This window comes from Diadema setosum, chromosome 7, assembly GCF_964275005.1.
Source record: "Diadema setosum chromosome 7, eeDiaSeto1, whole genome shotgun sequence".
Lineage (NCBI taxonomy): Eukaryota > Metazoa > Echinodermata > Echinoidea > Diadematoida > Diadematidae > Diadema > Diadema setosum.
In genome coordinates this window covers 41,757,744-41,779,019 of record NC_092691.1, presented here as the reverse complement: position 1 = coordinate 41,779,019, position 21,276 = coordinate 41,757,744, and the positions used below count along the sequence as shown (strand labels likewise).

At 38.9% G+C, this 21,276-nt stretch overlaps 1 protein-coding gene across 1 annotated transcript in view; it reads left to right on the top strand.

The window, feature by feature from the left end:
- The window catches only part of LOC140231338 (uncharacterized), a 157,559-nt gene extending 138,817 nt beyond the window's left edge, over window positions 1-18,742 (top strand). Inside the window, exons 15-18 of the mRNA XM_072311494.1 lie at window positions 1,946-2,633; window positions 15,461-15,702; window positions 16,314-16,500; window positions 17,007-18,742. Of these exons, the coding sequence (XP_072167595.1) occupies window positions 1,946-2,633; window positions 15,461-15,702; window positions 16,314-16,500; window positions 17,007-17,350 (1,461 nt within the window). The 3' untranslated portion in view covers window positions 17,351-18,742. The remainder of the gene's footprint in view (window positions 1-1,945; window positions 2,634-15,460; window positions 15,703-16,313; window positions 16,501-17,006) is intronic.
- The last annotated feature ends 2,534 nt before the right edge of the window (window positions 18,743-21,276 follow it).

Sequence of the window (21,276 nt, the reverse complement as noted above, 5' to 3'; positions counted from 1 at the left end):
CGATTTAAGGAGGCAGAAATCAGGTTTTAAATTTAATAAACACAGCTTATTGAAATCTATCTGGCAGTGATAGTGATAGTGACAATGGTATTAATAATACCATTATAGGACTGATGTTTTGATGTGGTCTCATATAAACAATGCAGTTTTGGGCTCTTCCTGTTTTCATGGAGAGTGATTGGGAAATTTGATGGTGTGCTAACCTCTATGCAACTCATTGTAACCTACTTGTATTAATCTATGTTGCAATGTGTAAGGGCTTCAAACAAAGGGAAGTTCCCTACTGCATCAAGCGACACATTTTGTGTGTGTACAAACACCATATATTTTATCTTGATCCATAAAATTCACTGACATACATCTACCTCTACTCTGTACTGTATTTCTTTTTTTGTTTGTTTGTTGGGGCGGGGGGGGGGGGGTGGGGGGGATACTTGCGCGTGTAATTCCTCAATGGTTGTACAGTTCATGAATGTTTGTAAACCAAATGAAGCTACACTTACAACCAACTCCTGATGACAATAATGCCTCTGCTTGAGAGAGAAAAAAGCATATAGGAGATGCATCATAGATTAGGTAATTAACCCTGTCACTACCAGGAGCAATCTGTTTCAATAGAATGCCAATGGTACTTTGAAACATTGGTGTGGAGGGGGGGGGGGGGGTTAAACAGAATAATGGCCCAACATCTTACATAAAGGATCACTACATTTCACTGGATTATGTGTATCCTGACAGAAACCCATAACATGGATGTGACCAGATCCAGTTGAAGTACTGTACAGCTTATGCTGTCTTTGTTGATCATATTGCTTTCTGGGAAGCTCCGAGATCATTTTCTTGAGGATAAGATAAGCTCTGTCAGGTGTCTGCTACAGAGAATGATAGAAATACATAGGTAGGCATCATATTCTTGAGGAAAAGTTATATTAGACTGTTGAAACCAAATAGTTCTATGAACATGTATACTGGAAGTAGAATTAATGTACAGTATAGGTAGAGGAAAAATAAAGGGCTAACATGTCACGTTGAGGGGCATGGGGGCACGACATGTGATACAGACCGAAATGAAAGTAGCAAGCAAACTCAATTCTAACTATTCCTGCCAAATATCAAGTGACACACACAGCTATGGCTCACTGGGGATAGCATTTCCACCTCTCCTAAATCACTTCATTGAGAAGAAAACTAAATTTCCCAGTAATCCAAGATGTTTAAATCCCCATGGTAGGATTAATATCTCAACAGAATAGACTTTGTTTGCTGGAGAAAACTTAGGACCACGTCCAGAATGCTGCATACCCTGCTGCTGAATGGAATAATCCTAGAACTTCTACTTCATCATTGTCTACTTATATTTCAGGTTTTGCAAGTTTTGCTCCCAAACAGAAAGCATGGACTGACAATTTGGTGTAACCTTGTCCCGCTTTGTCTTTTTCAATCCTGACTGCCAACCACACTGGTGGACTTCCCCTCACTGTGGAGTTGTTGCTATATTTATACCTGTCTCACACTTCATGTGGTGGCTGGCGCAAGAAAAACAAAATATGATCTGTTTTTATCAGCGGTATCTGATTGGATTGCTCTCATTCACTTAGTTAGACTGCCAAGTTTCAGACGGACATGAAGTGTTAGGTGTGACGTGCACTGTCTGTACAAATTGATAAACTGCCTAGTGACCACCATGATTGAAGCACCGATAAATCCTCTTCTTTGTCGATTCCTACATGATGTGCAGACCATGCACTACAAGCAAGATGTACAAAGTTGTAAATGCAGGTTTACCACTAACAGCCTGGTAAGTAAAATAGTCATAGTAGATGTGTTGAATGTTTCCAATCTGTGATTAATATTTACTAGTTTCTCTGGGTGAAAGATTCCTTTCCAGGGAATACTGACTCATAGTTGATACAAGATTTATTTCTGATTTCTTGTTGTCTCCTAGATTGATCGTATTCCCGGTGAGCCATTGGGCCTGGAGATCAGTGGAGGCGCGGATACGCCAGAAGGCTGTATCTACATCAGCAGGGTACCAGACCACACGGCCGCCCAGCGTATTGGTCGGGTGCGGCCGGGGGACCAGCTGCTTGACGTCAGTGGGAACTGTATGGTAGGCATCACCCACGGCCAGGCCATGGAGGTACTACGACAAGTGGAGAACAGCACCGTGCATGTGGTGGTGGCACGCAAGAAGCCAGAGACGGAGGAGAGCTATGATGAGAGTGAAGAGGAGGAGGAGGAGGAGGATTACGTAGACAACCTAGCAGTGGAGCTAGCCAATGCTGGCTTTGGAAGCGATGGGGAACCAGCAGGTGCAAGCTCTGATCTGGAGTGCAGCAGTATTCCCCCAACATCCCCTGACGGTCAGCTACTGTCACCAATCGGATCATCCGATGAATTAGATGGCGCTGGTTTCTCTCGCGTGAAACAATCCACTCCTCAGCATGGACTACATCTTTTGATGTCAGAGAACAATAACTCTAACAAGAGGAAGAAGAAACTGGCAAACTTGTCTCCAGGCATCAATAGCCCTTTGCTGAGGAGCCCCACTCTGTCAGAAGATGGCGTGGAGGGGGATCCCTTCCGATTCAGGCCCAACCTCAGCCCCAGGACTAAATTGGGACATATGAAAGGTAAGTTACAGCGACTCAACTTTTCTCCCACTGGCATTTTGTCAAAGCCGAGAAATTAATTGTCTGAAATTCTAGTGATACCCCATAATCTACATTTTTGCACATATCAATAGATTGATCTAATCACACAACAAGTTCTGTGACAAAGAGCTGATGAGAGAAGCAGAGAAGTAAAGGTGCAAATTCTACTAAAAATTTTAAACTTTAGAGAATCTTTGATGGGATTTCCTCTTTATTGGCAAGTTTATGAAGTCTTTCTGAGTGAAAATCTAATTTGGTTAATGCAAGAATGTGTATATGTCCAGGGCTAGCATTCAATAACCAGTATGGGATTGGGTTTGGAGACTTTAATTGAACTGTCCAAAACTTGTCTACAATCAACAAATTACCACGACTGACCTCAGGATCTGATATGATCACCACAGCTACTCCACAATTAAGACCATGATTTTAATAGTGGCTAAATTTTGATAGACATTTTAACAAAAATTCCATGATCTCCTACTAATGGCCAAGTGTGGCATGTATGGCAGAGTGGATCGTGACACAGTGGGAACCTAGCATTACCAACGTAACCAGGGCTTGGTACTGTCTCACTGTGAACTAGCTGGATCTGGTTGTTGGCATGTTACAAGGTTGTGTGGTATGAATGACTCTCTTCTTTTGTCACTTCTCAAAGCAGCTTAGGAGATTTTTATAATCCATCATGAATTAGGACCGTGATTTCACTCCAGAGTAGAAATCTTACAAATGAGCGTTTTCTACAGGGCAGGTCCTTCAGCATGTTTGTGCAGATTTTGTTCGAATCTGAATAGCAGGAAGGTGCTGAGAGTTGAATTTTCAAGTTTGATGCTCAGTATTACGAAGACTAGATCTAAATTGATTTGATGATGCTGCTGCATATGTTTCCTTTGTGGTCTCCCTTCTACATCCCACCACCCTCCCTGTATGCTCTGTGGTGTCAGTGCTAGTCCGGCCTAGGAGTGTCCAGGTGTGATGTCATTGATTCTCAGAGTGGCAGATGTTTAGGATTGATGGTGAAGGTTCACTGCAAGGCTGACCTCATGGTTGACTGCCTGCTCAGAATCATCGATGGGGTAGAAAACTTCCCCCCTGACGTCACATATGTCTTCTCGTTCTCCTCCTCTATTTCCACATTTTCCTTCTAACTATTCTCTTACTATTCCTCTTTCTCTTTTCTTCTCCTTTTCCTCCTTCTCCTCCTTACTATCCTCATCTTTTTCCTCCTCTTTCCCCTCATTTCCCATCTGCCTATTCTCCTATCATGTCAGACTGTCATTACATTTGTCAATAGACTGATGTATTACATCAATGGAATAGACTTAAAAAAGCAATATTGTCCACTTCTCCTATTCATACTGAATATAGTCCAGTTTGTAGAAACTAGTTTGCATGCAATATTTGCAGACCTCCTGTGTTAGGAAATTCTCTATTGATCTCACCTGTAAGGAATCTCATTTGTTATATAGACAAGCATAAATGTTTTATCAGAAGACTTAGTTGTCTGCTAATGCAGACAATAAAATAAAGTATGTTACAAGTTTGGACTTAGTAATATTTTTCTTGGAATTCAAAGCAAAGTTACTCTCTGAATTGAGAAGTCATCTCTTCTCTCTGATGCTTAAGAGAAATAATGTTAACTGTGTATAATAATAGAACCCCTCTCTCCATTACTCATCAAAGAAAACAATGAGGAGCCTAATTAATTTCATGTCTATGGCAACCTATGATGTGAAGCTGCACAAATTTCCATAGTGTAAACACTGCCGCGCTGAGCATCAAAGAGTCCAGGTAATGTGAGACAAGTACGGCTTTGATGTTTTGCTTCGATGACGAAGTTGCTTCGGCAGAAAGTGACGTCATGGTTACCCTCCAACGGCCATTCTCAGGGCAGCGTTGCACATCGTAATGATCCAAGTGGAGCAGATGTCTAAAATTAAAAGACTTCCGGAGGAAGTTGCTGGAACTATGACACAAGACTTTATGTCATATCTCACTTGTGACATCATACCATATCTCCAGACGCAAAGCAATAAAGTCACATGTGTAGTTTCTAGACTTTGCTTGCTCTATGTTGATTCTGTCTTCGCAGTCTTATCAAAATGTGAATGTGTCATTTGCATGGAGAAAAACAGCAGAAAGTCAAAGTCCAAACTTTGTAGATAAACTGATATCATCACATGAATAAATGAACATTGAATCTTTTTGTTTGCTAAAACATCCTGTCTTACCATACAAAGGCAGGGACATGGGCTTCACAAAAGAAAATTTGTTTCCTTAAGTGTCATGAAGAAAAACAGCATAATGTCAAAGTTTAGACTTTGTAGATAAACTAATTTCATCACATGAATGAATTAATATAAAATCTTGCTGAAACATCCTATCATAAACATCAGTTCCATAAACTTTGGCTGCATTAACTCAGTGAATGTATGTGGCATGTATCGGGTGTGTGTATTACATTGTTACCTTATCAAGATGTAATGTTTTATCTCTTGACAAATAGGGCCTATGTGTAACATAAGTTTTACTTATTTTCTTTTATGGAGGAATAGTTTGAGAATAAAAATGCAGGGAGCCAAGACATTTTTTTTTCAACAAGATTGCATAAAATGATTTTTTTTAAAGCCTTTCCTATGTTAGGAGACAGTTCCAACAGATGTAGATGACCTTTTGATGGCATTGATCTCCCCCCCCCCCCCCACACACACACACATACTACTACTAGAAGGGCAGTGACATGTCTTTAGACACATATGAGTCAAAATCCTCTAAATTATCTACAAGACAAACACCTACTGTTATTATATTTTTGTACGGCTCTGATTCCCAGCCATCAGTGTGGTACCAACCTGCTCCATATTGGTAGTTCCTGGAATCGGTGTCAACACAACATAACGAGGGTATGAGAGATAGGATGCCAGGGGTATGACGTGAGGCCATTGTTGGGTAGCTATCAGAGCATCATGACTGTTGACACAATAACACTGTTCGTTTTACCTTGCTTTGTGTGACAACCGCCTAATCTTACTCCTTCAATAACCTTCTTGTCAGCTTTAGCGTTATAAATACGCAACTTTACAATACCACCGGTAGTTCCTACAGTGTACAAACCAATCATGTAATCATAAATCATGAATGAGTAAGCAGAGAATCACGAGGGGGAAAAAAAATGTCTTTCACTCAAGTCCGTCCCTTTTTTATGAAATTGCAACATACACGGGTTTAATAGCTATATGACGTGTACACATTGTAGTCCACCGCTAGCGTAGAATTGTACACACACACACACATACATTTACATTGCAAGTTATGTATCTGTGGTTAGAAACAATGTCATACAGGGACATATCTTTCCGTCAACCTACTCTAGTATTCTGTGTTTTAGAGATGGTGATGTAATGTTGAGGTTACCATAGCCATTCTTTCTACAGTGATGCCCCTCATCGGTGGGTTCTTGATAGTAGTAGGCTTGGGGCCATTTGGAGTCTTTCCTTTCATTCTGATTTTTTTTTCTAATGCTGTATCAAATATTTCTCATCAAAAGTCAATTAGAACATAAACTCTACAGATTCTTTTAGTTATTTTCAGGACTATAAGGATAACCAGGTCAATGACTCTTGGACCACAGTTGTTTACTTACAAAGTGTAGTTTCATTGAAGCCACAATTATGTTTATCCATAAATTGGTCATTGTTTCAATTTGTATTATAGTGTTCAAGTTCTTCCATGTATATTACTACTATGGTATGTGCATGCCTTGTTTATTAGTAATGTTAAGGACATTGTATTATCAGTTAAATCATTGTTATGGTTACCATGTTTACAAAAAAAAAAAAAGAATAATTCTGAGAGCAGTCCATCCATCCTTGCCAAGTTGATTTCTTGCCTAGCATTGAGGTTGAAAACAAAGCCAATATACAAATTACTTTCTTTTTTTTTTAAACCAAAGTCAGTGGAAAGGGTCCAAGCCATGTGAACTTGTCTTCAGATGAAAAATTATGTCACTTACAATGTACATGCAGTCTGGAGGGGATAAACCAACAATCTTAACTGAAATTCTCTCTCAGAAAACATCCAACCCTTAAAGATTTCACAAAGATTTGGAGTGTTCCTGTCAAAAGTCCTGACATCTGTACATGGTTCTGTTTCTATATTTACAACTTATATTCATCAGTATTTCATCCTTTCAGCCTGTCCGCAATTTCTAGAAAGTGTTAACCTTGTTATGTGGTTTCCATTGCAGGAAATTGTCCATAGTAGTTCAAACCACTATCGGTCGTTTGCATTTAATATTCTTCTATCTTCACCTTGTCTGACCACTTCCCTCCTAGTAAACATGACTTTGAAGACTGTAATTGGGAGAAGAGAGCAATTATAAACTCCATTGTATAAACACTGTTGGTTACTCATCGTCTTACTGCAAGTGAAATACAGTGATAATTGCATTCATGGCAATCAGGAATTGACCTACACAAAACATGATAAAGGATGTACAGGTGTACATTCTATTTTCGTCAAACTCGTCTTTTCCTGTCTGCTGTTTTTCTCCTGTTTCTTCTATCCTGTTGCTTTGTTATACTTTGTACTCACTGAGGTGTGACATGAAATTCAACGAATTTTCCATCGAGTATGAATTCCCATAAATATGTCAGAAAGCTTTGTGCAGTAAAATATGACTAGATGTTTTCTGCAGGATAAATCTTTTATGCCAAATGTTTTCTTTTTTTCCCCTTTATTCCTTCAGAGCATCATTTAATAGAAGTATGTGCCCCACACTAGTGATGCCTACATGTAGAGTTTCCTTATAAGTACAGTGATGATTAGTGACCTAAATGTGCAGTCACAGGGCAAACATTAGCACAAAGCCTGGTTGGCAGACAGATTGTTTGAGTTATCAGCAGCAGTGGCTGTAGAGCTCATGTGCTTTGGGTCTGTCTGTTCAACGAATCCACGTCATTCACCCACCACTGCCAAGCACTTCATTTTCATGAAGGGGAAACTTAGTCTCACCTCCAGGCTGAAATGATATATGAAATATCATGCAGCTCAGAAGACATGTCATATTAATAAACAGAGAAAGGTGATAAGAAAAGTTTGATCATTCAAGATGGATAGATAATGGGCATGTACGGTCTTTGAAAAAGAAAAAAAATTGTTTTATACAGATTTTACATTCTAAAGACATGAACATGTATCATCGTGCTGTTATTGTAATTTACACTAATATTCTGTGGCATATGCATGTATCACATAGCATACTTTTGTATATCACAGCATCACACTTAATAATGATAACACACATAAATATTTTTGTATGAAACTTAAAATGCTGAAGAATGCAAGTCTGTCTCCATGGCAATAAACTGTAGTTCTCATTTTGGTGTTTGATAAAAATGTCTCTTCCATTGAGTATTCTTATCAAGTTCATAGCATCATAACAGTGATTGCTTTTGACAAAAGAAATTGCACTTTTTTCTTCCTTAATGGATGGCAATGAAAACAAAAAGCAAACAGGAAAAGAGTCGTGAATTTTATGCATACTATCACAGTAATATCTTCACAGAATTGCTATAGCCTGATTGTAAAGTCATCTAATGAAGAGGAGCCCCTTCTGGTAAGAAGATTGGCTAGGGTTGAGACTAGCACAAGCGCGTGAAGCGTGACACCGAGGAACTTTGATAGATTGCCATTGGAGCGTGTTTGCCGTGGTTATAAAGAGGGGTGACTGTGGTGGGGGGATTCAAAGCCGATTTGTTGCTGGAACAGGAAGCTCTGGTAGTGCCTGCACAGGTGTGCTTTGATGCAGAGCCAGTAGAGAAGGGGGAGAGGAGGTTCACAGGGCTGAAGGGTGCTTATCTCATTGTCCAACCTGGGCTACTATTGGCTGAGGTTGTCTCTTCACCCATTCAATGTTCACTGGTGTACAACATTAGCACAGATTTGTTAGTGTCTACTGGTAGAGAGTATCAGGTTTTCCATTCAGTGGCAGTCATCTCAGAGTGTGTGACAAAGATCAGACTAGACTGGCGGAACTCGGCTGTATCCTTCTAATTGACGTTCCTCCTGGTATGAAGTTATTACCGCCATAAGAATCAAATCAAATCAGGATTACGTGAATGTTTGGAAGAAGTGAGAATTAAAAGACACTGATATCATCGTGGCAGAAGAATCTGGTCAGGCTTGACCAAAGGTTGTCGAGCAGTCATTGACCACTGAACTTTCTGGACTCTAGGAGAAGACATCATGACAGCTACTCTCCAGATCAACCCATGGTGGGACTATGGCTTTTATTGTAAGCTTCTCTTTTTTTCTTAACTCATATTTTTCTTTAACTGCCTCTACTTAAGAATCTTTCTCATAATAGTTAATACTTGCCTTCTGTTTATTCATCTTGATAAAATTCATAAAATACTTTCCAGGGAATCAGTTGAGACATATCATAATATATACCAAAAAAGGGTTAGGTCTCTATATGAGCTCAACTTGTGCGTCATGTAATACTCTATATTGTATCCTGCGGACCAGTGATGTTATATTGAGGTACATACTGGTGATTGTGATTAACTAAATCATTTCAGGCTACAGAGTATTCAAGTACCTGGTATGTATCGCTTGCTATGGTAATATAACAGATTCAGCTAAAGAGGAGTAGGGCTAGTTTAACAGGGCAGTTGCTTTACAGCTTTCTTCTTCTTAACCAAAGATGTAACGATGCTAATGATCAACTTTGTATGTCACTCATGTGTACCTATGGGTAGTTATCACATGCTAACATTATTCCACAGCTTGTGGAAAGAATACCTGTACCTCATATCAGCATACAGTACCTTGTTCTCCAATGTGCAACTTGTAATAGTTCCCTCTTTCCTATGCTTACCATGTAGGCCTATCGCTAAATGCTCATTCAGGAGCTCACTCAGAAAGACAGACCATAATCTTGTGACTGGTCAGTTAGATTTCTGGTCATGTTGAGAGAACAAAATATGATATGATAGACATGATAATGAAAAGATAAATTTCTCTGTAAACTCCGTACAGCCAGATATGTCATGTTACCTGCTTAGCTGTATTAAGACTTCACTTTTTGTGGGCAGTGGTGCTGTCTAATGAACATTGCTACAAATGTATAAGTGAGAAAAAAACTAAAACTCTTTTCAAATTAGTCATTGCTTTTTTCCCCAGTTTTTAGAATGCCAAGTAAATCATGTTTTAATGTATTTATAGGGTGACTTCAACCATTGGTGAATTCAAAAGTCAATCATCTAAAATAACTTAGTTTTGATTTTCATAAGTAGTGAATAATCATGTAAATAGAGCTATACAATGTGAGATGAGCAGAAAGTATTGCAGATCTCTTACACCATGAACTTAGCTTTGTAGCTGTTCACTATATAAGTGTTCATGCATGAAAGTAAAAACCTATGGGACACCAAATCCTTTTCTGTATTCTTTTTTTTTTTTCAATTAAAAGCTTCTTTCACTCACTGGCTGTGTTATAAAAGCCTAAGGAATAACTGCTCAAAGTAAGATTCCTTGATCCACTCCCAAAGCTACCAAGTCAGCTCATAACTAGCCATCATGTTCCACTGTCTACAGCCATTTTTAGAATAGATCATTTGAGGTGGGTGGCAAACCCCCAATAACAACAACAACAACAACAACGACGACAGACCCAGAGTCAAATATAAATTTAGCATTACCCTGAATAGAACGAAAACTATTTAAGATTTCTCTGTGTAAGAAGAAAAAAAAAAACCCATAACTCTAGATGAGTATTTTTATCCCAATCAAAATGTGTTTTTTATTATTATCAGTGAGGGATAGAGACACAGTGTTTGTGCCTTATTTCCTGTAAGACTTCAGTGTTTGCTAGCCATGTCTGATTCTTGTGACAGAGTGTAATGAGACAAAACAAGTTTGTCTTTTAAAGTATTCTTAGATGCAGAGCAGGAAGTCCACTGTAATTTATTTTTTTTGTGTGTATGTTTTTTGTTGTTGTTTTTTGTTGTGTTTTTTTTCTTTTTTTTTAGTCAACCAGCCATCTTACTGAAATAGATAGGCCACATACAATCAGCCCAAAGGATGCTCCAGATACATTGTACAATTTGCTTAGGTTGTTTGGTTATGCAGGAACATATTTTACATTGTTGTTCTGGTATCATAGCAGTGTAGATTTGTTAATGTTTGCAGTAGTGACATTTCATACAATTGTATGTTTATTTTCCTGATTTAATGATCATGACATGACTATGACAAAAAACAAACAAACAAAAAACAGCTGCAGTTTGGTGTCTGTAATCTTTACTAAACTGATGTATACATCACTGTGTATACCACAGACAAAAAGCTACAGCTGAAACTGCATTGTCTTACAAATTTCATGAAATGTTTCATTACTCCTTTGTAGACTTGTTTTGATAGACAGGGTCCCATGTTTGTAGATGAAATAATTACTGAATATTAGCCTTGAATAAAGTATCTTTTTAGATACCTGTAGCTATAAAAGGACACAAGAATGAGAAAACAGTTATTTATCACTATATGTTGAAAAGAAAATGAGGCACAAAGCAAAAACCAAGCTATTGGGTCATGCTTCTAGAAATGCTGTGAGTAAGAGATCTTACGATGAGTAGATGCCACCCATTTGTCAACCAGTGCGACTCCGAGAGACGCCCTGGTATTGGTTTATGCCTCAGTGAGTCAGAGGGTAGCATAGAGAATAGGAACCTTTGCCCATTTAGCGGAGCTTTTGTTATCATGTAGCAATCATGTGTTACCTTGTGAGGCAGTCATGCGCCGAAACAAAGCAAATAGCCAGTGGGCCTTGTATGTGATTAGGATTGACCACTATCAGTGGACATAGTTCGGGCAGAATTATTCAATAGTTCTAGAATTGCTACCACCAATGGGTGGGGCTGCTCCAAGGGAAGAAGTTTGTGCACGTGTTATATGTGGGCGGGATGATATCATGAGGGATTCCACCATTTTATGAGTCAGTACTTGACACTGAAATGATTTCTAAAGAACAGGGGTAAACTCCCATGAGATCAGCACAGGGCACATTGACTGTTACTGAGAATGGGGTGGTGTGGGGGGAGGGGTAGAAAACTTAAGTGTTTACACCTCACATGAAAGAAACATGATAAGGCAGGCATGTGGGAAAGATTTGCTGTCATCAAGTAAACCACCACATGGTTGAATTGAATACTCCTAAGACTTTGGGGTTTAGGAATAAAAGAGGATGTTGGATATGTCAGAGTTTTGTTACAATAGTATGTATTTTTAAAGAAAAACAAAACTAGAGACCTTGACATAAAAGGGGTGACTGTTAACCCTCTGGGTGCTATGAGTGTCAATTAGCACAGAAAACCCCATAGCATTATATGCCCTGGCCAATGTCCCTTGCACAGAAAGGGTTAAAAGACTTTTATCAGGTTGCCTTTTTTTTCCCCCTTTTTTTTTCCCCTCAATGTCGAAAGCAAGATTTGAGGGATTTCCTTATCTTCATGTTGGTGAACTGGGCAGTGTCCAATAGTTGAAATACGTTCAAGTATGATTCACAATGAATTTTTCAGCAGGAAAAAAAATAAATTGTCAAAGATTCTTTTCTTTTTCTTTTTCTTTTCTTTTTTTGAGGGGGGGGGGTGGTTAGTGATATACGAGGGAGGGGCTAACCACTCATAGAACGAATACATCATTTACATTTTTATCTTCTATCACTGATAGCCCAGCTTTGTGTGGGAGTATGAAGAAGTGACAAATTATGAATTGCCAGCTTTTTTTAACCTTGAAATCCCAGCAGCTGGCTCAGCCACTATGACTAGTACAACATCACTGCTGCAACGTGTTTGTTTTATCAGGTGTTTGTGGCAAGTCATGGGTAAAATGCAATCCTGGGCATGTTTGCAGGCATCTACAGCAAGCATATTCCAGGTCTCTTATTTGGATAAAATGGAAGTAAAGCCAAAAGGGTTTGGTGCCACCTCCTATGTGCAACATTCACACCATGGGCCCACTGCATGAAAGTTACAATTATGGTAACTTTGCCATCCAGTGGTAACAATACTCAACAGCCAATCAAAATCAAGAATTCCATGGAAGTTACCATTGGATGGCAAAGTTACCATAATTGTAACTTTTATGCAATGGGCCCCTGTTTTTCAATAGTGATAAAATCAGTTTTATTTGTTTATTTATTCAGTTGTTTGTTTTATTTCTTTATCTATATATTTTTTGATTAGTTTATTGTTTTTATTTTTTATTTTTTGCATAGAGCCTTTGAAATGGTTCATATTTGCTTCATCATTAACAAATTGTGCTAATTTGCCTCATGTTAAGTTAAGCCCAAACATGATTTATCTCATGAAAGCCACCCAGTAGTATGCTGAGGATAGTAATGATAAGTTGTCAATGCGAGAGATTTTCATATCAGCAAGTTTCGTCATATACTACTTACACCACCTGTCATCATGATCCAACCAATGATACAGCATCAGGGCCATGCATGTTTAATTGAATGGTGACAGAGATACCCAAATGTCAAGGTGCTTTGTGGTCGACCTGATTTGCCAAGTTTTCTGTGGAAAGGATTCAGATGAGTAGAGCGACAAGGTTGTATTCAGAACAAATCTTACATCCATCACAGAATTTAACTCTTGACCTTTGCAGTGTCTAAAATGTGATGCACGGTTGAAGCTGCGATTGCAATGACTTTCAATCGTGTATGTATGTGTAGCATGCATCATGTGTGCAGTCAATAAGTAAGATGCCTACAATTAAAGATAATAAAAAGTTTTGGTACCTCAAAAGTGTCCTTGAATTTCCTTGCCTTAGTCTGTGTTTCAGGTTAAAGTACCTTTCATATGACTAACACTGTGAGACTTACTCGCCCCAAAGTGCTCTCATGTCTTAGTAATCATGCAATTAACTGCGACCAGCAGCCCCATACGCATAGCGACCAGCAGTCCCATACGCATAGCGTAATCGGGCTTCGCATTGTAGCATTCAGGATCATGACAGATTTAGTATCGCAGGGTAAATGTCAACTTCAAATCCCATAAATTCTTCAATTTGAAGACTTACCAATTAAGTCGAAGTATTGAAAACAGGCTTCGGGCAACGTTTGGTTCTGCCTATAGTCCCTTTCTGTTTGAATTGATGACTGAATGTGACTCGGTCGACAGGACCTTAGGAGAGCTACATACAGTACACTGAATACTACAGCCAGTGGCTGCGAACACATCATATGCAGCCCGCACACAAATTTCAAATCCATGAACGGATAAGATGTTTGTGTGCGCATGCGCTGGCCATAGTATCCAGTGTATGTAGCTCGCCCAAGGTCCTCTCGACCGAGTCACATTCAGTCATCAATTCGAACAGAAAGGGACTATTGACAGAACCAAACGTTGTTCGAAGCCTGTTTTCAATACTTCAACTTAATTGGTAAGTGTTCAAATTGAAGAAATTTTTGGATTTTAAGTTGACATTTACCCGCGATACTAAATCTGTCATGATCCTGAATGCTACAATGCGAAGCCCCATTACGCTCTGCGTATGGGGCTGCTGGTCGCAGTTAGCTATGCGTACAATGGGCTGCACGCTGCTGGTCGCAGTCAGTGGTTTCGTACAATATTTATCGACGCTGGTCAGCGTCGGCTCTGGTACGAAACCATTATTGCATGATTACTAAGACATGAGAGCACTTTGGGGCGAGTAATTCTCACAGACAACGTACTTTAACCCGAAACACAAACCAAGACAAGGAAATTCAGGAAAGCTTTTGAGGTACCAAAACTTTTTATTATCTTTAACTTGTGTTTTTTTTTTTCTGTAAGGCAGATCTTACTCACATTTCAACACGTCATGTAATACAATGTAGGGTTTGCTGACAGAGGACAATCAGTCTTTAGGAAGATGTTTTTGTTGTGTTCCTTTCCTTTTCTTGTCATTGAACAAATTGTCTGGAAGATTGTTTGTCTGCTTGTGCTTACCTTGTAAAGTCTGTCTCATTTTAATGTTGAGATATTGCCAGGATGTGTTGCCATAGCAACAATCAACTTTGTGGCTTGTAGGTAAACAGGAAATGTGAAGAAATGAGAAAGATGGCACACTGTCAGCCATTGTCTGGTCAGTAGCTTGGTAGTGGGACAAACACAGGAAGTCTTCATTGTAGGACAGAGCTCATAGGATGAACAGCCCTTCATATCAACATGTAGCCAGTCAGCTGTTCAATGTCATTTGATGACTGTTGAAACAGCAATCTTTTATCTCTGTGGATTGCCTTCTTATTTTTTTCTTACACCTCCATGCCATGATGTTACGTTATCAAGCTTTAGAGAAATGTGCATATGTATTATAAACATTACAGTCTTTGTCTCACTTTTGTAATGGAAAGAGGAATAAGAACCATAAAAACTTAGTCGATGCAATTTCTCTCCCCCCCCCCCCCCCCCAGTAAATTACTCATAAAAAATGGTTAGTAGATTTTATTGAGATAAAGGTTTACAATGCAAACCCAGACTTTATGTAGATGAATTAAACCAAGATGTGCAAGCTATTTCAAGTTTTGGCACCAGCCTCACAATACAGCAATAAAGATTGAGTATCATTAAAAAAAATAAATAAATAAATGATTGCTCAATTCAATTCCTCCACATCCCTGGTAAATGTATCATGTACATAAAATGTCATGATATTTTATTCATCAGTTATAAATCAAAACCATGATTTGAGAGATGAAACAAACTTGTTCAAAATTTGTTGAGTTTAGTCATCATCTTGATTGTTCTGTTTCTTGGCAGATGATACCAAGCCCAGTTTCTCCCAGCGAGGTCTCCTGGAGAGATCCTTCTCAGAGAGCTCAAACTCAACCATCCTCCTCTCAACTGGAGAGCTGGAAAAACTCATCGAAGAGGCCAACCAATCCCTAGATGAGGCAGATGACAGCGACATCGCCGTCATTGTCCTCCACAAGGACGACGAGAACCAGGGATTGGGGCTGACTGTGGCTGGTGGGGTTGACCAGGAGGTTCGGGAAATCACGGTGAGTGTTTCACTGTGTTTCTGCATGACAGCTCCTCGTTTAATAGGGTGTACATTGCCAAAAAAAATAAAAAAATAAAAAAATAAATCAACATATTGGCATTTTCACAAATGATCAGTGTTTTAAAATGGCCTTACTGGTGTAATACAGGCATAAAACTAATATCATGTACTTTTGTCACATACATTTTTCATATGTTTACTATTGAAAGCAAGACGACGATTAAATTGCTAATCATTTGTGATGAAGACTTGCCTGTGAGGAGTGCCTTGAAACTTGATGAACACACCGTGAAGGGATTGAATGTTTATTATAAAGTGCTGCTTCTTTGTACATGATATGAAGATCAACTTGTCGCTTCTACTTTTGTGATTGTATCACATGCCATATAAGTAGTCCATCAAAACTTAGTTGTATTTTTTTCTTTGTTGAAATGTTTGAATATGTATATGCATGTAAATATATGATATTTTTTCATTTTTGAAGCGCCATGAGCACTGAAAAGTGGACCTGTGCGCTATACAAGTAGCCACTATTATTATTATTATTATTTGTTCGCTATGAGACAAGTTGCCATATCAAGATGAATTTTTATGTCAATTCAATGACAGGTGCACCGAGTAATTCCCAGTGGACTGGCTGACAGGGATTGTAGAATCCAGCGAGGTGACCGCCTCATCTCAGTCAACGGTCGAGTCCTGAAGGATGTGACCCACAACCAGGCCCTGGCCCTGCTTAAGACAAAGAGGAGAGATGTGGTCCTGGTGGTGGCCAGACCACTGGAGCTAGAGGAAACAGGTAAGGAGGGTTGCCATGGAGATCTTGTCAGGAACACAAAGGGATAAGCAGTCGTGTGAATTTACATTTTCTATGTCAAATTCTTCATCAAAAATTCTCTCAGTCTGATTTAGCTCTTAACACATTTCCCACAAATAGCTGCCAGAGTATACTCGGGTCCATGTTTCAACAAGTCAACATGCTAGTCACATTTGTCTCTTATTGGTTTCTCTCCTCCTATCTACACCTTCATTCCCTAGAGTGTAACTTTAATGAATGCCTTTTCTGCCAAATGTTTCAAAGTTTCTTGTTAAAATTATCAGTGAAATCAGGGTGAAGTCACAAATAGATTGTTAAACTGCATTTTCCTCATGAAGCAGAAGATATTGATTATTAATGTGTGTAATAAGAGTGTATCAACTTGAGGCGTTAATCTAGTTTCCATTTCTTGCAAAGATTTAGCAAGTAACCAATTCGATATTTTCGTGAAATTAAAATGTCTGTTGCCTTTATGCTTTTTTTAACAGAGGAAGAGGGTGATACAGAGGACATTGAGATGGCCAAGGGTCCAGCGGGTCTCGGTTTCAGCGTGGAAGGTGGGAAGGGCTCCCCCAAGGGTGACCTGCCAATCACTGTCAAGAAGATCTTTATGGGAGGTGTGGCAGACCGCAGTGGACTGCTCCATGTTGGTGACGAGATTGTGGAGGTCAACGGCAAAAAACTCTTGGGACTGACACACTTTGAAGCTTGGACTTTCCTCAAGGCTGTGCCTACAGGGATGGTCAAGTTAAAAATCCGCAAACCCCCTACGAAGGAAAAGGAGGACGAGGAGGCAAAGGGGATAGCAAAACTATCAGCCAGCCTTGAGTAGAGAGGGCGCTATTGTATGAGGACACTATGACATCATTACAACCATTGAGGTGCTTGTGTTGCAAACAGGCTGACCTGCTGAACTGGTCTGTAATCAAGGGGCTGTAGTAGGAGACTACTAGGGTGAGGATGTCTATGCAAGCCATCGATGGACAAACTTGAGCATGAAGCTTCTCAAAGCTTGATTCGATGCTAATGAGGCTTACAGTGTGCTAGCTTGAAGTTAGCACAAGAGTTGCATCAGACGTCTTGATTGCTAAGGTATTGCTGTAGAAATGAATAGCCTGATACAAGAAACAACTGTGAAGTTGTAGGAATTCTTTCATGGTGACCATGAAGCCCTGGTTTATAAACAGGGACTGAATGTTGCTGAAGCTAACTTTGACATTGCTGCTGTTTCACTGAGCTAGTTGTGATTCAGTTTAGTTAAGAAGGAGTCAAACCATCATAATGTATTGCACTCTGTAAAAGATCAAGTTCTACATCTGAATACAGACACTGGGCAGGTTTTTTCAACAATTCACACCAGTTGTCATGACTCTTGGAGACAGTAAGTCAGTGGATTTTGTTTTTTTCTGTCATAAAAGACACTGATATGTCCGTACGAAGTCTTTGAAACGTATGCATACAAATGTCAGTTAGTCTTGCTGAAGAGCTGCCAAGATTATCAGGAATAGTTGTCATAGACTGCATTTTTTCTCCTATGGTAATTATTCATCACCTTTACAACATACATATGGTATGCTTAAACCATGAAGTGAATTGTACTTTAGAATAGCGGACAATCAACTGTATTCAAGGAGGTTAAATACCCCCTCATGAGACCAATTAGTTTATTGCAGTATTAACAGAAAATGGAGTCGTGAATGAAGAGAAAGTGATGGATTTTTGTTTGGATGTTCAATATTTGCTGTTTTGGGTGTAATGTGAAGACAACTACCACTTTAAGAGGAAGTAAATCAATCAGCTTCCTGCTGTATTTGGAGAAGTTGGAGAGATTTGGAAGTCTAAGTAGACGGGTATCATTTTGGCAGTGAAAGAGGGAGAGATAGCTGTCAAGGTCAGATCAGTAGAGGCTTGTGATTGAGGGAAACAGCCATGATTGTTTCTACAGGCTGTTTGAAAAACAAGTTTTTCTAGCTCGTCTGTTGTGATGATATGACAGGAAGATTAGTTCAAACCTGCCAGGAAGCACAGTCCAGGAAATATGGGGGTGTAGAGTGGGCCCCTTAGTGCTCTCCTATACTCTGTTGTGCTCACAATGGATGTTATGTAATAAAGGGTCTCGCCATCTTTGGGTTAGAGCAAAAATGCAAATGAACACATTATAGTAATTATCTTATTGATACTCAAAACTTGTTTGTTTGTACAATTAAATCACCCTACTTTTTGATTTCTGATATACAAAGTTCCAACATTTTTGCACATGGCATTAAGTGGAAAACAGAGAATTGGACATAAAGTTCAGCCAGAACAAGTGTGCCACTTTGATTAACAAATATGTACCTCACAGTATATTTGAACTTTTAGCTGTGTAGGCATTATCTAACCAGCTGTGGGCTTACAAATTTCGCTGGATCATTTGGGAGATCTAAACAGCTGATTATTTTCATCATGTTTCATTAGCAAAGCTTGGCAGCAAGACACTGATGACATGTGACCTTGTGTAGTCATGATATGTCACACCAATCCCACTACAAGGGTGTTTCCCATGGCATGGTGGGAAGGTGTGGTTTATGTGTGATCAGGTTGGGAAGTGATGAACCATGGATTAAAGGGAAGAGTCGACACAAAGATGAAAAGTTACAGGAGTGAAGGAAAGAAACAAATTAAATTGTTTTGGTTTTGGTCAAGGTGAGATGTTTCTGCAGCAGGTTTTTGACATCCTTCAAGTTGCCCTTTGAAGCATTCTGAGGATGAAAATATGTTTGAATATTTTGAGTTTTCCAAACATTTGGATTGTTTTGACAGTGAATATAAACATCCTTCATACTTTGTGATATGTTATCATAGAATATCTGTATATTAGTTTCTACCGTGTGTACAATGTATAGTGACTGTTATTCAATGTACAGTGTATAGAATCATATATGTATAAAATATATATAGTAATATATGATACTAATAATCAGTGTGAGTAACTCTGTTGTGATCTTGATATTACTCCAGTGACTGAGTAGGAAAGAGCCATATTCAGTATTGTGTCTCAACTCTGTGAAGCTGCAAGAGCATTACGCAAGGCGATTTGCTTAAATAAACTTGATGTGTGCCTTTAATTGCATGTGTGAGATAATTTATCTCCATGCTTGAATATGAATAAGAAGAATTACCCCATGGCTCCTTATACTTCCTTTCTTATCATGAGGCTTTCAATTGATTATTTTTATCCTTTACCTTTTACATTTTGGTTAAAATACAACAGAACATTCTCTTTTATGTTAACTTCTATACTTACGCAGTATCATCACACCTACATGTTAGTGTGTTGATCCTACGCACTTTTTTTTTTTTATCGATATGCTCCAAGTTGGTGACAATGAAATAAGGAAATTTGCAAAACTTTCAAGTGCAATAATATATAATGTGTATGGAAGTAAAGTTTTTTTGTTATAATGTTCCATGTGTGCTATGAGATTTTTTGATGCCTTCTAAGGCTGATTATTTGTGATAAGTAGAATAGCAGGTATGCCCAATTCATATGCAAATCTGCAAGATTTTCCTTTTGTGTTTCAATGTTTGATACATGTGAAGTGTGCAAGTTAATGCATTCTCCTCTTCTCATCTGTCTTAGTGATCTAGTAGTGAAGAATATTTACCAACAATATGGTGATTATTTCAGATTAATTCCTAGTAAGCAGACTGCCATAGGCTCTGAAATGAAGCAATATACACACACTACAGATGGAGTACCATTGTAGATGATATTCTGTGGTACAATTAGCATATATACAGTAATCAATGTGATGACTCATTAGACATTTGAAATCAAGTGTATTCTTTGATGTAGGTTACTTTGCCAGATTCCTGCCAATTTATATTAAATGGAAACTTTGATCATCTACTGTATGTCTAGAATTGGAATGCTAGTTATTTTTCAGGAATGTCTGAGTGAAATGTAGCAGGGTATTTTATGACAAAGCATATTCCATGGTTGATGAAGAACAGCAAATCTTCCAGCACAGGTGTTTTCTATTACTTCATGCACACACACACACACACACACACACACACACACACACACACACACACACACACACACACACATACACACACACACACATACACACTCATTCATACAGACAGACAGACAAAGACAAACTCTCATACTTTTAATGCCCTGTAGGGGTTGTGTACTGTATGTCCTGACCATAGTGTAGACTCCGGTGCCAGATTCCTTATAGGAGACTCATAGACACGCACCCGTTTCTATTACATGATTGCACATTAGAACTATGGGCCAATGTTTGATTCTAACGACAAGAATCCCATTATGGCGACTCTTGCACCTGCAGGAGTGTTATTGGTTACAGCCAGTGTGTGTCTATAGCATGCAGGTGTATATTCGAAGTGTAGTCCACAGATAGTGTGCATTTACAATATAATTTATATATAAACACACACACAGATTCCTCCTTAGCACTGTGCATGAAATCATTCAATGCAAACACAACTCTGTATAATCTGTTAACACTCTGAAGGCAATCAACTCATATGGACAAGAACAATAATCTCAAGTTTTTAAGTGGTGCTGCGGTTTGGAGGCAGATTTGTCTGTGTGAATGGGATGAAACAGGAGAATGAAAACATGAAATTCTATTTTGACTCGAGACGAAAAAGTCATTGCCTTAGTTGCCGAGATATAATTTATGTTGCTTGATTCTTCGCCATTTCCCTTGTGCAGTATACCAAAATAGTGTGATGTACTGT